The sequence below is a fragment of the Triturus cristatus genome, chromosome 6 (genome assembly GCF_964204655.1).
Source record: "Triturus cristatus chromosome 6, aTriCri1.1, whole genome shotgun sequence".
NCBI lineage: Eukaryota > Metazoa > Chordata > Amphibia > Caudata > Salamandridae > Triturus > Triturus cristatus.
Genome location: NC_140589.1, coordinates 30329420 through 30345049, shown reverse-complemented (window position 1 = coordinate 30345049; position 15630 = coordinate 30329420). Strand labels below are relative to the sequence as shown.

Here is a 15630-nt window from a genome sequence, read left to right as displayed (position 1 = left end):
GATGTGTACATGTGTACTGTGTGAGGGTGCAATGTGTGCCAGGCATGCCCTTGACTCCTTTGACATGTGTGCATGTGGGACTGCGCACTTGGGGTGAGCGTCACTGGCATGGCACGGACACCAACACACGGAAGTGTCCCATGATGCCCGGTACAGGGGTCATGACACATGACTTATCACTACCCACAGTGCACAATGTGACTATGCCATATATGTGTCCGGGATTTACATCAGGTTGATGTTGTAGCACCCTCAAAAGCTGCAGCCGTTGCAGCAACCAACATGTGGCTGTGTGTAGATTGTCATTGCACACTGTTCCGCACACCATGCCACATGTGTTATCGGATGTGAGGTGCACATGTATGCAAGGGACACGGAGTAGCGTGACAAGGCCATGTCAGCAAACTCACAAGGAATGTGTGGTGAGTCATGACATGTGCACCTTCATGGCAAGGTGTGTGGGCTGGACTAGTGTAATGTCATGTGACCTGTGGCTCAAGTGTTCCGCTGCCAGTCTCTGCAATCGGCATCACACTTCTGCTGATGTGTGGGTGTATGTCACTCCTGTCTTGCGTCAGGCAGTGCACTTGCACTGGGACACAGCTATTTACATGGCGTGGCATGGGGAGGTTCTCAATCACCGTGTGTAGCTGGGTCTTGGAAGGAGTGTCACCTTGCATCCATACGTGTCCTGGGCATGTAGCACATGCCTGACTCCCTATGTGGCATGTGTGTATTGCCAGATTTACATGTGCTCAGTAGACATGAGTTGTTCTCGTAGTGCACTCACTCTTCCTTGTCACTTCCAAATTACTGCAGAGCGCCTCCTGTTGCCCGAAGAATTCCAGACTTGGCCACCATGCAGGAGAATGACAGGATCCGGCTCTACCGCTTCACCCAACCGTTGATTCTGGAGCTGACGGCGAGACTGGCACCACACCTGCAACCGCAGCACAGGTATCCTACGGCACTGACACCCCAGCTGAAGGTAATGGCTGCCCTACATTTCCTTGCCACGGGTACCTTCCAAAATACCATAGCTCATGTTGGTGGCATGTCCCAGAGCATGTTCAGCGGTGTGCTGCATGATTTCTTGGAGGCCATGTTGATTCACCTGGATGACTTCATCAAGTTCCCAACCCCTGAACAGATGACTGAGGTCAAGCGTGGTTTCTATGCCCTGGGAGGGATGCCCCATGTCATTGGGTCCATAGATGGGACACATGTAGGTTTGGTACCACCACACGCACGGGAGGTGGCGTACCGCAATCGGAAGCACTACCACTCCATCAATGCCCTTGTGGTGTGTCTGTCCAACATGGTGATTTCACATGTCTGTGCTCGTTTCCCAGGATCAGCACACGATGCCTACATCATGAGGCGTAGCGGGATGCCTGATATGATGATGCAGCTGCGCAACGAACGGGCATGTGTTGTTGGTGGGTACAGTCTGTCTGTCCTGTATTCTGTTTGGCCGAGCAGCACTACCGCTTCGCCAGTTCTAACGATATCCATGTGCTTTCCATTTAGGGGACGCTGGCTATCCCAACATGCCTTGGCTGCTGACACCTCTCCGCAACCCCATCACGCCGGCACAGCTCCGCTACAACACCGCCCATGGCCGGACAAGGCGAGTGATAGAGAGGACGTTTGGCATGCTGAAGAGCCGATTCCGGTGCCTCCACAAGACCGGCGGCGCACTCCCATATGCAAGATCTTCATGGTCTGCTGCATGCTGCACAACATGGCAGTTGAAAGAGCTGTGCCACTCATCCTGAATCAACATGACGAGGACCATCCACCCGTGGAGGACGAAGGGCTTGGCAATGGGGCTAGTGATGTGGAGGATGTGGAGCCGCAAGAGGACATCCGGACTCGGCTCATACGCGACTTCTTTGCTTAGTGGTGAGTACCAGTGTCTGAGTGTGCACACCTTGGTCCCCGTGTGGCATGTGTTGTGATGCGTGTCTCCACCTGCATGTATGGCACGTGAGTCAGAGGTGTGTGTGGGTGTGTCACTGGAGTGATGGTGGCAGTGATGGTAGTATTTCCCCACTCATAATTGTGACCTAGCATGTTGTCATCCATACATGTGTCGAGTCAATGCACATGCAAGTGGCTGTGCTTTTTGTGGCTGACTTCTTGTGTGTCTCTCTTCCCCAGGTACCTGCGCATGCCGTCTTCTGGTTGCATTGTTGTGGCACTGCTATTCCTCATGGACATGGCATCGTGGGCTGACTCAGCGTTACAGGCACGGACACGTTTGGAAGTCTCCATGGGGTAAGGGATGCATCTGGGGTGTATTGGGTGTGGCAGTTGTTCACGATGTGTGCACACTGCCCCGGTCGGGGTTTGGTTCCTCTGCAGACATGTGGCATCCCCATGGGACACGACATGCAGCTGGGTACACCTGAATAGATGGGCTGCCTGGTTGTCAGTCATCAGTGATGGGATAGTGGATTGTGATGAAGGCATCAATGTGTGTGACACTGCCCTCGGACACATACGGTTAACATTGTCTTGACATGGCGTGGGACTTCCACATCAGCGGATGTATGGTGTATGGCAGTCTCTCCGTGAGCAGCTGTGGGTATTTAGCTGTTAGCCGACACTTGTGTGCCAGTTCCATGGCTATCACGCATTTGTGCTGCAGAAGGGGGGTGCCAGTGTTGGAGCCACATGTTACTCCACATGATGTGTTCATGTGTACTTCAAGTTGCCTCTGCAATCCCAAAAACATGACTATTAAAGGTGTCCCTATGCCTCCAAGGTGCCTCTTCTCAGTCAATGCTGGTGTGTTGGCACGGTGCATCCTGCATGTCTGGCATGGTATTCCCTGATTGTGGCTATGTGTCAATGTGTCGAGTGGCAAGATGCACGCTGTGTGTGTGTGCTGAGACTGTGTATTGGGCATGATGTCCATGACTGTGTGGGTATTGTGACATGTGCCATCCCCATGCATCCATCGTTGTCCATGACCCCATTCTCTGCATCCACCGGACTCAAGCTTGCAGGACATGGTTCTGCCACCTGTCTACACGTACCTGGGTGCCCCCCAGGACACGGGCCAGGATCCCTGACCTCTGCGCATGACTGTTGCTGTACTCAATGTGTCTGTCAGCACGGTTGTTCGGCCACCCCCTCAGCTGGTTCTGACCATCACGGGTGTGTATGGTGCTCCATGTCTGTGTTGCCTAAAAAACTGTGACCCATGTGTCCTGTGCCAGACTCAGGCCCCAGGGTGTGGATGGTTGAAGTGAACAGATGACTCAGGCATGTTTAGACTGTACAAGACACATGTTAGGTAATAATGCTACCAGCAGGCATCTACTCTTAATAGTGTGATTTATTATTGGGGGGGGGGGGCAAAGTGAGGGGCTTTCCGGGATTAGGGAATCCAAAGTTCAGTAGGGGAGTTGGTGTCCTTGCCATTGGAAATCCTCAGAGTCCATGCCACAGTCTTTGTCAACATTGGTCAGCCAGTGACCAGCAGGGCCATGTGGCAGAGAATGTCTCTTGATGCTGTGATGCTGTTGCTCCAGTGGGCCAGGTGCCAGGCCAGGTGTCCTGGGAGATGGTGATGTAGCAGCCACCCTCACGGTCCTTTCCGTGGACGACCCGGCTTCCTGCGGGGAACCTCAGCAGCAGGCCGTGACGACGTCTGGGATGCTCCGTCGGATGTTTCCTCCTCCTCCTCATGATCCCTCCCTGTGGGTGGTGATGTTCTCCGCCTTCTGGCACAGGGAGGGTCGGCCATGGTGTCGGCCATCCGACGGAGTTCAGCGTGAATCCCCTGGGACGCCGTCACTTGCTCAGCCTGTCTGTCCTCCATCCTCCGTTGGTGTAGCTGTAGACAGGCTATTAGCTCCGCATGTTGCTGGGCCTGCTGGACCTTGATCCCCTCGAGGACGGACACAACCTGGGCCATGCCCGTGGTGTCCTGCCGGTATGAGTCCAGGATGTTACGGACATGGGAAAATACCGGATCCCCAGCCAACTGGTCAGGCTCGCGCCTCCGCCGTCCTCCACTCCCACCACCCCTGCCCACTTGCGTCTGGCCTGCACTTGTGGGCACATCGGGTCTCCGGGACCCCTGAGGGGTGGCATTGGCGTTGTCGCCTGCCTCCTCCTGGGTGCCCGGGACACCGTGTCCCTCCTGGCGAGCCTGGCTGCATTGTGGTGTTGGGGAAGGGATCCTGGGTGTCTCCTGGGATGTGGCAGGAGTGGGGGTGGTGGTTGGCACGGTTGTACCTGACGCAGGTGCTGCAGGTGGTTGGACACCAGAGGGGCCAGGTCGGTCGGGGTCGTCCGCAGAGTGGTGAGAGTGGTCGCTGCCGGTGGGATCGGTCTCCTGCAGATCCGGGTCCTGTGAGTGTTCCCCCCCAGTGTTGGGGGGTGCAGCACGACGTTGACCTGTGTGTGAGAGAGACAATGTTAATTTGGATCCATGCAACATCCATGTTTCATCCGTTACAAAGTTGGCACATTTCCTCTTGGAATTAGGATCTGTCTTGCATTCCACTCACAGTGCACTTGTGCATGTGTGTGTCCCTTGGGCACCAATTTGGCCCCTTTAACTATGTGTGGCACAGTCTTACTTGCTGCGTCAAGTGTGACTGCAGTCAGCAGTGGAGTGTGCATGTGTGCCGAGCTATGCATTTGCGCCTTTCTTGTAGCACTGTACATGTGCACATGGAGTGGATCCACACACTTATATGATGCAGGTGGCTGTCCTTGTGCTCGTGTACAGGTTGTGACATGGCCCTGCGTTTTGCCATGATGAAGAGGGGGGGTTCTGGCACTGGCCACCCTTGTCTACATGCACGCAGTCCACCTGCTGACGAGCAGACATTCCCACACACCAAAGGACTGATTTGCTCTCCCTGTGTCTCCCTCCTTCTCTGTCCCCCTCTCCCTCCCTCTCTGTCCCCCTCTCCCTCCCTCTGTGTGTCAGCCTCCTCCCTGTGTCCATCTTCCTGTGTCTCCCTCCCTCTCTGTCCCCCTCTCCCTCCCTCTCTGTCCCCCTCTCCCTCCCTCTGTGTGTCAGCCTCCTCCCTGTGTCCATCTTCCTGTGTCTCCCTCCCTCTCTGTCCCCCTCTCCCTCCCTCTCTGTCCCCCTCTCCCTCCCTCTGTGTGTCAGCCTCCTCCCTCTGTCCATCTTCCTGTGTCTCCCTCCCTCTCTGTCCCCCTCTCCCTCCCTCTCTGTCCCCCTCTCCCTCCCTCTGTGTGTCAGCCTCCTCCCTCTGTCCGTCTCCCTCCCTCTCAGTCCCCCTCTCCCTCCCTCTGTGTCCCCCTCTCCCTCCCTCCGTGTGTCACCCTCTGTCACCTTGGCCCAGCTTCCTGGGCACACACTGTTAGCAGATCTTTGAGTGGCCCTTGGCCTGTTGATGTGAGTTTGTTTCTGATCTCCAGGCACCCATTTTGTCTGCTGTGTGTCTGTGCGCTGCTGCTGTGGTGGTGTGTGCTGCCACTCTTTCACACTGTTGGCTGTTCATTAGCTGCTGGCATGTGCAAAACAGTGCCTTCACCCCCATGTGTTGATGCAAGGCGTCCGCCATTTGCTGGCAAGTCATTCCTGTGTTGGGACACAGTGTTTGTCTGGCTGTGACCTAGGCCATATGGGCAGAGGGCATTGTTGTCTGCTTTGGAGTCGCACTATGTGATTCTTGGTGCCCAGCCTCCCGCCATCCGGGTTACCGTGTCATGTGTTGTTGTCTTCTGTGGCCTGTGACTTGACATTGTCCAGCTGGGTGCATGGGGCATGGTGGCAGCAGTGGCATGTGCCTGCTCATGGAGTGTGGTTGAGTAATGCGATGGCTTGTGGTGGTTGCGTGCCTGTTATTAATTTTGGTTGTGGTTGCAGTTCCCCCCATGTGAGGTGCGTTGTTTGTGTACTCACCCGGGTCTCGGAGTCCTTCTACTCCTTCAACTGCCTCCACCGGCAGTATGGCCATCACCCTCTCCTCCCAGGGATGGTACTGTACGGCTCTGCGGGAGGGCCCACCTCCGGTGGCGTTGGCCTGGTCGTGTTCCTCCTGTCTCTTGGCTCTGACCCTCCTCCGCAGATCGTACCACCTGTTCTGGCAATCCTGCTTGGTCCTCCTGGTGTCCGCAACAGCATTCACAGCATCGACGATGGTCTGCCACATGGCTGTTTTGGCTGCCTGGCTGGTGCTTCTGACCAATGTTCCAAAGATCTGTGGCTCGACTCTGAGGATTTGATCAACAAGGACCTCCAACTCTCGGTGACTGAACTTTGGATTCTTGGTAGTGGGCATGGTGAGGGGTGTGGGTGGGGATGGTGTGGGTGTGGGGGGGGTGTGGATGTTGGGGGGGGGTGTGGATGGTTGTGTGTGTGTGTGAATGTGATGAGAGGGTGTTTGTGAGGGTGGTCGTGTGAAGGTGTGCAAGTGTAAGATGTGGTGTCGCTTGTAGTCTGGTTCTGTGGTGTCTGGCAGCAGTGGGTCTGTTGCAAAGGCTCATGGTTTGTGTGTGTGGGCCCTTTTCATTGGTCCATGGGTGGGTGTGGCAGTGTTTGAATTTTGGGTGGGTGTGTTATAAGGAGTGGTGGTGTATTGGGCCTCTGTTTGTTTTTGACAGTTGCAGGTCAGTGATTGTGTTATTTTAGTGGTTGTTGGCCATGTTTAGTGGCTGTGTGCCTTTCGAATGGTGTATTGTTGAGTTGTTTTGTTTTGTCCTTGTTGTGTACGTGCGTTTTGAGCGTGTGTACGGTGTGTACATGGGCCATTTGGTTGTACGATTTTGTCCTTGTGTGTGGCTTTGTAAGACTCGTACATGCGGTTGTGATGTTGGGGCATGGGGTGCGCTCCGTACTTAGGAGGTTGTGTTGGGGGTGCGCCAGGAACGTACTGGGGTGGGGGTACGACTGGAACGTACTGGGGTGTGGGTACGACTGGAACGTACTGGGGTGTGGGTAGACGGGCTATGACACGTCCTGGGGTGGGGGTGTGGCTCGCACGTACTGGGGTGTAGGTACACCGGGGGTACGACACGTACAGGGGTGGGGGGGTGTACATGGACGGTGGTACGACACGTACTGGGGTGGGGGGGTGTACATTGACGGTGGTACGACACGTACTGGGGTGGGGGTACGACTGGAACGTACTGGGGTGTGGGTAGACGGGGCTATGACACGTCCTGGGGTGGGGGTGTGGCTCGCACGTACTGGGGTGTAGGTACACGGGGGGTACGACACGTACTGGGGTGGGGGTACGACTGGAACATACTGGGGTGTGGGTAGACGGGGCTATGACACGTCCTGGGGTGGGGGTGTGGCTCGCACGTACTGGGGTGTAGGTACACGGGGGGTACGACACGTACTGGGGTGGGGGTACGACTGGAACGTACTGGGGTGTGGGTAGACGGGGCTATGACACGTCCTGGGGTGGGGGTGTGGCTCGCACGTACTGGGGTGTAGGTACACGGGGGGTACGACACGTACTGGGTGGGGGTACGACTGGAACGTACTGGGGTGTGGGTAGACGGGGCTATGACACGTCCTGGGGTGGGGGTGTGGCTCGCACGTACTGGGGTGTAGGTACACGGGGGGTACGACACGTACAGGGGTGGGGGGGTGTACATGGACGGTGGTACGACACGTACTGGGGTGGGGGGTGTACATTGACGGTGGTACGACACGTACTGGGGTGGGGGTACGACTGGAACGTACTGGGGTGTGGGTAGACGGGGCTATGACACGTCCTGGGGTGGGGGTGTGGCTCGCACGTACTGGGGTGTAGGTACACCGGGGGTACGACACGTACAGGGGTGGGGGGGTGTACATGGACGGTGGTACAACACGTACTGGGGTGGGGGGGTGTACATTGACGGTGGTACGACACGTACTGGGGTGGGGGTACGACTGGAACGTACTGGGGTGTGGGTAGACGGGGCTATGACACGTCCTGGGGTGGGGGTGTGGCTCGCACGTACTGGGGTGTAGGTACACGGGGGGTACGACACGTACAGGGGTGGGGGGGTGTACATGGACGGTGGTACGACACGTACTGGGGTGGGGGGGTGTACATTGACGGTGGTACGACACGTACTGGGGTGGGGGTACGACTGGAACGTACTGGGGTGTGGGTAGACGGGGCTATGACACGTCCTGGGGTGGGGGTGTGGCTCGCACGTACTGGGGTGTAGGTACACGGGGGGTACGACACGTACTGGGGTGGGGGTACGACTGGAACGTACTGGGGTGTGGGTAGACGGGGCTATGACACGTCCTGGGGTGGGGGTGTGGCTCGCACGTACTGGGGTGTAGGTACACGGGGGGTACGACACGTACAGGGGTGGGGGGGTGTACATGGACGGTGGTACGACACGTACTGGGGTGGGGGGTGTACATTGACGGTGGTACGACACGTACTGGGGTGGGGGTACGACTGGTACGTACTGGGGTGTGGGTAGACGGGGCTATGACACGTCCTGGGGTGGGGGTTCGACTGGAACGTACTGGGGTGTACCTAGACGGGTGGGGGTATACATATACGGGGGGTACGTGTCGGACGTACGGGGGCTGGGGGGAGTGTTGGGCGCGTATGCGGGCACATGTCTCCATGGTTGCTGTAGGAGTTCGGTGCGGACGGTGTTTTTTCCATACGGTTGTAACCTCGGACGCACGGGATGGATCGTGATTCCTAGGTCGGACTTGGTTTTTCACGTTTGTAAGGTAAATCGTCCGAGGACGTGTCGGACACATTTTCCGACCCGGGGACGTGTGGGGAATGATTCCCAGTGCGGTTCGTATGGACTTTTTACCATGCGAATCGTGATTGCCAGTTCGTACGGCACTTGTACGATTCGTACGGTAAAAAGACCCGATACGAGTCGCACGGGGGAATTTTTTACCGGATCGTGATCGGCACCTAAGTGTAGAATATGCCACTAACATAAGTTTTGCACATCAAATAAAACTTCTAACAGCCCTAGCTTATGTACCAACCATAGATGTTGCAGAACATTACAATCTTTTATTAGAAAGTCCATTCTACAAACAAAATGAAGTAAAGTTATCTCCCCTCTTAGATTATTTTGAGGATACCTGGGTGGGGAGACTACACAGATCAGGCCATAGACGTCAGCCCAAGTTCCAAATACCTTGGTGGAATGTATATGTAAGTACACTCAACCAACAAGCCAAAACTAACAACGCCGTCGAGGGCTGGCATAATGCATTCCTAACTTCTACTGGGAGAACAACTCCAACACTACAAAAACTACTAATTGCCATACAAAAGGAACAAAGTTTCCAAGAATTAAGAATGCAACAATCTGTCCTACAATTAAAACCAAAACAGTCAAGACAAACTACTCAAATGTATAATTACCTACAACAACAGGTACAGCTATACCCATCCACAAGAGGACTTGAGTACTTAAATATAATAGCTCAAACTCTCTTCTAAACCCTTTCCTAAATATTAACCCACAATTCTACTAAAACAACTATCACAACATAAATAAACCACTTTATTATATCACATATTTAATTATGTGGTCTAAAATATATACATCAATTATATGGACATATATTTAGACAACATAATTAAACAAACCAAGTACACAACAACAATATTAAATATATAAGGTTTGGCCACCAACAATAAACATATTTAAATGAACTTACCTGTGTAGTTGCTCCAATGGGATAATAACATTCCTTCCAAATAAATCCAGGGAGTTCAAAATCCATAGGTATCCAAAAAAAAAATCCCAATAAAATGTAAAAATACAACTGTTTATCGAAAACAACGTCTACGGAAAAAAACGACTATCCATTAACCATAAAAATTCCGAAAAATATTAAAAAGGTAAATAACCGCTCCTGGAAACCCGAACAATAAAAGTTTTATAATTTACGTTGGGTTCCGTGTTTGTGGCTTTGTTAGTGTTTTGTTATTTCGGTGAGTTAAAGTTTTATACTGTTTGAATAACGTTTGTAGTGATGTTTTTAGGTGCGTTTTGTGTGTTTGTGGGTGGGTGGGAATGTTTGTTTCTCTTTTGTAGGTTTTACGGCTCGAGTCGGGGTACCACGCGGGTGGACGGCGTCCCCCCACTTATTTTACTGGGTTGTTACCGGGTGGACGCCGTCCCCCCTGCCCAAAAGATGTAGCCGGTATCCGAGTCTGCACCTACGTGCGAATGAATGCCTTTCAAATGCACCGGAGGCTCAGAATAATATCCCCTTCCACCTCGCGCCCTCCCCTTGCCAGCCTTTCTCAGAGCCAAGCCGAGGCGCCAAGCCTTCAAGGAGCTGCGCTATCAACACGCCGAGCATGTCACTTCTAGGGACCCCGACAGATGCCCGTACTGCCTACGGCCCGAGTCTGTAATAACCATGTAATCCGAGGAATGGGTCCTGTGTATAGTGTGTTCTTGTGTTTTGAGTGACTGCCACTTATTAAAGTATTATACTTCTACTTGTATCTTGTATGTATTCACGCATTTCAGACGGAGACCAGCAAATTTCGTGACAATTCCTGTTGTGACGTCACTTCCGTTGACACAACCTAACTCGAGCATCCCCCCACTTCTTTTTTAGGACTTAAAACCGTATACAAACTATTACTAACACCCTAACTTCTAAAACATCAATCAATACACACTTATTACAACATTACTACTTCCACAAAACACTTAAAACTATTTAATAATAAAGAAAATAACTCTTACCTTCTCAAACGCGAAACAGCTCCGGACCGCGACCTGGATTCGACCAAAATAACCCAAAACAACAGCGAGCGGTTACAAAATAAAAGACCCAAACAAACATAACAACTAAAAAATACCAATAAATGGCCTAACTATTTATTTAACATTACACATTACTTTAAAAATTAGTAAAACATTAGAATACAATACTCAAAAAGAATACCTAATTTTTGTCTCTACGTGAAAATTCTTTAACGTATAAAAATAAATATAATAAATAAAATAATTTTATTAATATATCAATAAAACAGTATATATTAACAAAATAAATAAATGAACATGATATAATTAATATATTGTATCTACAACATACCAAAAAAATAATTAAAAAAATTCATATTCTAAAATGTTAACAATTTCAATATTAAATATATAATATAAATATTAATAATTAAAATATATTAGTCATATATTTCAAAACATACAATTTCTTATAAATCCAAATAAAATCTAAAAAATTTCAGAGTACACAATATAAATTTATAAATATTATACAGCTATAAAAATCTGATTTTTTATTTTTTATTTATTTTGTGTGTTCATATATTCATGTCCAAAATATACATTAAACAAATATATATCCATTATAAAAAAATTATAACTATAATACAAATGTTAAATATTAATTATTTTATTACATGTTTATTTCAATGATTGAATTATTAGAATATGCGTAATAATAAACAAAATTTTCTCTCTAATGAATATACATTCCAACAACTATAAAATAAATATTATTTTCCTTTCTACTATTTAATAATAAAAATTTGGAATTTGCATTCTGATATAACTTCTATCTTGTATCCAACCAAAACAAAAATCTACAGTTTTTTTGTAAATTATATCCAATTAATTTAACTATTCCTATTCAACTCTATAATTATTTCTAATATTTGCTATTTACCAAACTTAATTAACATACTACTCCCACTACATACTGAACTTAATTAATTTACTATTCTCAGTCCAATCTATATTTAATTAGGGTAGATGCTGGACACTGAACTTAAATAATTTACTATTCCCACTCTAGTCTATATTTAATTAAGATAAGTGCTGGACACTAAACATAATTAATTTACTATTCTCACTCCAACCTATATTTAATTAGAGTATGTGCTGGACACTGAACTTAATTAATTTACTATTCTCACTCCAACCTATATTTAATTAGAGTATGTGCTGGACACTGAACAGAATTAATATTATATAAACATTTTTAATACACTTCCCACCCTTATCCCCTATAAACCAACATCCCGCTCCTAAATTTTTTTTTATAATTCTAAATTTAATTTACAATTTCTAAAAATTTAGTTTTAAAAATTTACAAATATATAAACATTTTTAAAACACTTCCCACCCTTATCCCCTATAAACCAACATCCCGCTCCTAAAATTATTTTTAAAATTCTAATTTTAATTTACAATTTCTAAATAATTTTTAAAAAAATTCAAACAATATATAAACATTTTTAATACACTTCCCACCCTTATCCCCTATAAACCAACATCCCGCTCCTAATTTTTTTTTTAAAATTCTAAATTTAATTTACAATTTCTAAATATTTATTTTTAAAAATGTACAAATATATAAACATTTTTAAAACACTTCCCACCCTTATCCCCTATAAACCAACATCCCGCTCCTAAAATAATTTTTAAAATTCTACATTTAACTTTCAATTTCTAAATTATTATTTTTTTTAAATTAAACAATATATAAACATTTTTAATACACTTCCCACCCTTATCCCCTATAAACCAACATCCCGCTCCTAAAATTAAATATACATTTCACATTTTAAATAAAATTTACTAATTAAATTTTACAATATATTAAAAAAATAAATTAACTTTTTTAAAACACTCCCCACCCTTATCCCCTATAACCCAACATCCCGCCCCTAAAACAATATAAATATTTCTCATATTATATACATTTTAACTATTTATACAAACAACTTCAAAATATTTACTAAACACACAATGACGATATTTTCACATGTCGATATTATTACTAACGATATTACTTACATCGACATATAAGTAAAAAAAAAAAAAGGATATTTTTCACATCGATATTAGCTATTTCGATATTTTGGACATTCGATATTTTTGACTCGATATTTATGTCCCTCGATATTAAAAATTCGATATATAGACTGCTCACCGTCAGTAGGGTATTTGTACTACAGTAGCGTTGTGTGTGTGGGTTTATGATGGTTGAGGGGGCTGTATACTAGCCTGTGTGGAACTGTGCAACTTCAATGTGTAGGTGATGGCATACTGTGGTTGCCCCAGACATTCTAAGTCACATGATGCCACTGTATGCCACACAATATGTTGTTCTTTCACACAAAGGCTGCATGAACTAGAAATCCCTGAAATTAGTAGGTTTCACGCTCGTCTTTGGACTGGAGGCTCTAAACTGCCAGTACCCATTAAGGAGTCTGAAACACCCCAAGGACACTGTTGTTAGCCGCAGAAAGCTTTTTGTTCTTTTGAGCGGGTGCATGGTTGGTGGGGATATGAGGCATTTGCAAGCATGAACCACTACCCCTCCAAGGCTCTTGTACCTCTTCATTAAGTGACTTTTTTAAAGTTGCAGGTCTATTGTCAGAATGTAGAATATTGTGTGCATTGGGGTGTACCCAGCAGTACCTCTGTAAATGTGTTCTACATGTGGAATACATATGTTTGAGAGTTTATTTGATGGAAGATTTATTCTTTGGGTTCATTTCTTGCTTTCTGTTGCTCTTGTGAACAGGCATAGTTTAACTTCAGGCTCTACATGGCAAGTTCCCTGCATTCATGTCACATACTATGACATCTTTAAGAGGTCACAACAATACCGGTAAAGAACGGGGGTCAAAGGGATAGTTTAAAGACCAGCACGGAAAAAATCCCCAACAATATCTAAATCTGAAAACAACAAAAAATCCGTGGGTCTACAAGCGTCAAGCTAATTTTCCAAAGCAACAAAATCAGATGCTAATAGCAAACAGAAAAGTCCTCATAAAGAGGACGGAGTCCCATTACCCACCGTGGTGGCATGCTTCATCATCTGGGGCCTCCTGTTAACCACAACCTGGTGTGGTTAACGAGCTACAACTCCAAGAGAACTAAGGAAGGAGGAGGTCACGGATGTTTTAAGGATCTTAATAACCTAATGAGGCTAAATATAACAGAGACTAAAGCTGCCCTAGGTGTGGTGAACTAACGTGAAACGTGCAGAGTGAGTGCAGAGTGAGTGCAAAAACAGTTAAAATTGACTATCTAACGAAAAATCTGTTTATTAGGCATCGTTGGATGTCAAAAATTAAAACAAAGGTGGTCAACATATTTCAGCCATTATAAATCACAAAATTGTGATCAAGGCTTTCATCAGGACCATATGCTACTCCTGCAACATTAAGCAATGCCAAATGAGGACAAGATGCAACTGCATGAAAACAAAACGATACCTCCGGCAGATGCAACCACTCAGTTACTTGAGAGGTGGCACAATCTTTATGAACATAGGAACTGCAGCAATTCCAAAAAATCAAGTATCCTTAGAAGGCCGACCCATTGAACAACAGCAAGAAACTGTCACCTATCTGATTATTCAACTACAACAGGAATTGACAAGAACTGCTTAATTTAAGGCAAGGGCTGCAGGTGGCACCCACTGACACTTACTTTTCCTTAACAGAGAGTGATCTAGAGCTAGATACACAAAAAACAAAAGGGAGTAAGCTGGAGGAAGAGAAAATAGAAAAGCAATGACAAAGAGAGAGAGCAGCATTGGAAAAGAACTCTCAACAGTGGAATAAAGAGGCACGGAGTGACTGATGACACATTAAGGAGGAATGAGGTAGAGTCAATTATATGCAGTCTTGATATTCAGCACCTCAATCTTCGATAGCACCAGCTGTGAGCTTCTGAGCAAACTTTGGGACACTGTACTTATTATTTTACAAAGTAAGCACTGGATTTGACAATGCAGACACTGTTTTTGTGTCAACAGTGCAGGATTACTCCAACCCTTTGATCAATACTGTGCCCTTGATTGACAATTTGGGTTAGATTTCTTGCCCAACAATCATAGTCTAAAAACATTACATCTATGCTCAACTAAAAAAAAAGTCTTCAACAACCCAACCTAACCACCTGCTAACCTTTTCAGCAGCAAACACGTGATGATATTACACCCAGGCTGCAACCACATTACTCAAAAAGTGGAATAATAACAACAGCTCATAATAACCAGATAATCTCATTTGTTCTGAGAGGAGTGAGGGAAATAGTTTAAAAAAAAATAATAATTCAAAAAGTAGTCCTTTTGAGGTGAACAAATCAAAGCCGGGTGTAAGATACAAATGATTAATTTTAAAGTTCCCGGGGCATATTCTGAACAATGTGAAAGCCCACCAACCAAAAGTTTGATACTGTTGGTTCTCAAGCTCTGATCTAACTTCTCTTTGTTACCTCATGTTGTATGGAATTAATGGCGGGTTCTGGGTGCCCACCATGGTTTCAAGTCATGTATGCCAATACCAGAATGAATTGACTCTGCGTACCTGAGCACAGTGGGGTAGAGCTCGGTTGTGTGCAAATCGGCAGCCGTGAATGCAGCTTCACACATTCCTTTTGCTAAAACGGTGATTGTTGTTCGCAGAGCCCCTAGAGCTGGAATCAGGAAAAAAATGTATAGAGGAAAAAGTATAAAGACTTTATCATACTAACAGACAGAGGTAAAAAGGATACTAAGGGGCCTATTAGGATGGCGGTCGGAAATTCTCCCAGACCGCCATGGTAGCGGGAAAAGACCGCACGCAAGGACCACGGCATAACCGCCGGTCCAATTAGGATGCTTCGCAGTCAAAATCCGACCGCGGCGGTCGGATT

At 47.2% G+C, this 15630-nt stretch overlaps 1 protein-coding gene across 1 annotated transcript in view; it reads right to left on the bottom strand.

The window, feature by feature from the left end:
• LOC146813685 (solute carrier family 22 member 7-like) overlaps positions 1-15630 on the bottom strand; it is a 172534-nt gene that overhangs the window by 41172 nt on the left and 115732 nt on the right. Inside the window, exon 7 of the mRNA XM_085609487.1 lies at positions 15303-15411. Coding sequence (XP_085465613.1) covers positions 15303-15411 — 109 coding nt within the window. The remainder of the gene's footprint in view (positions 1-15302; positions 15412-15630) is intronic.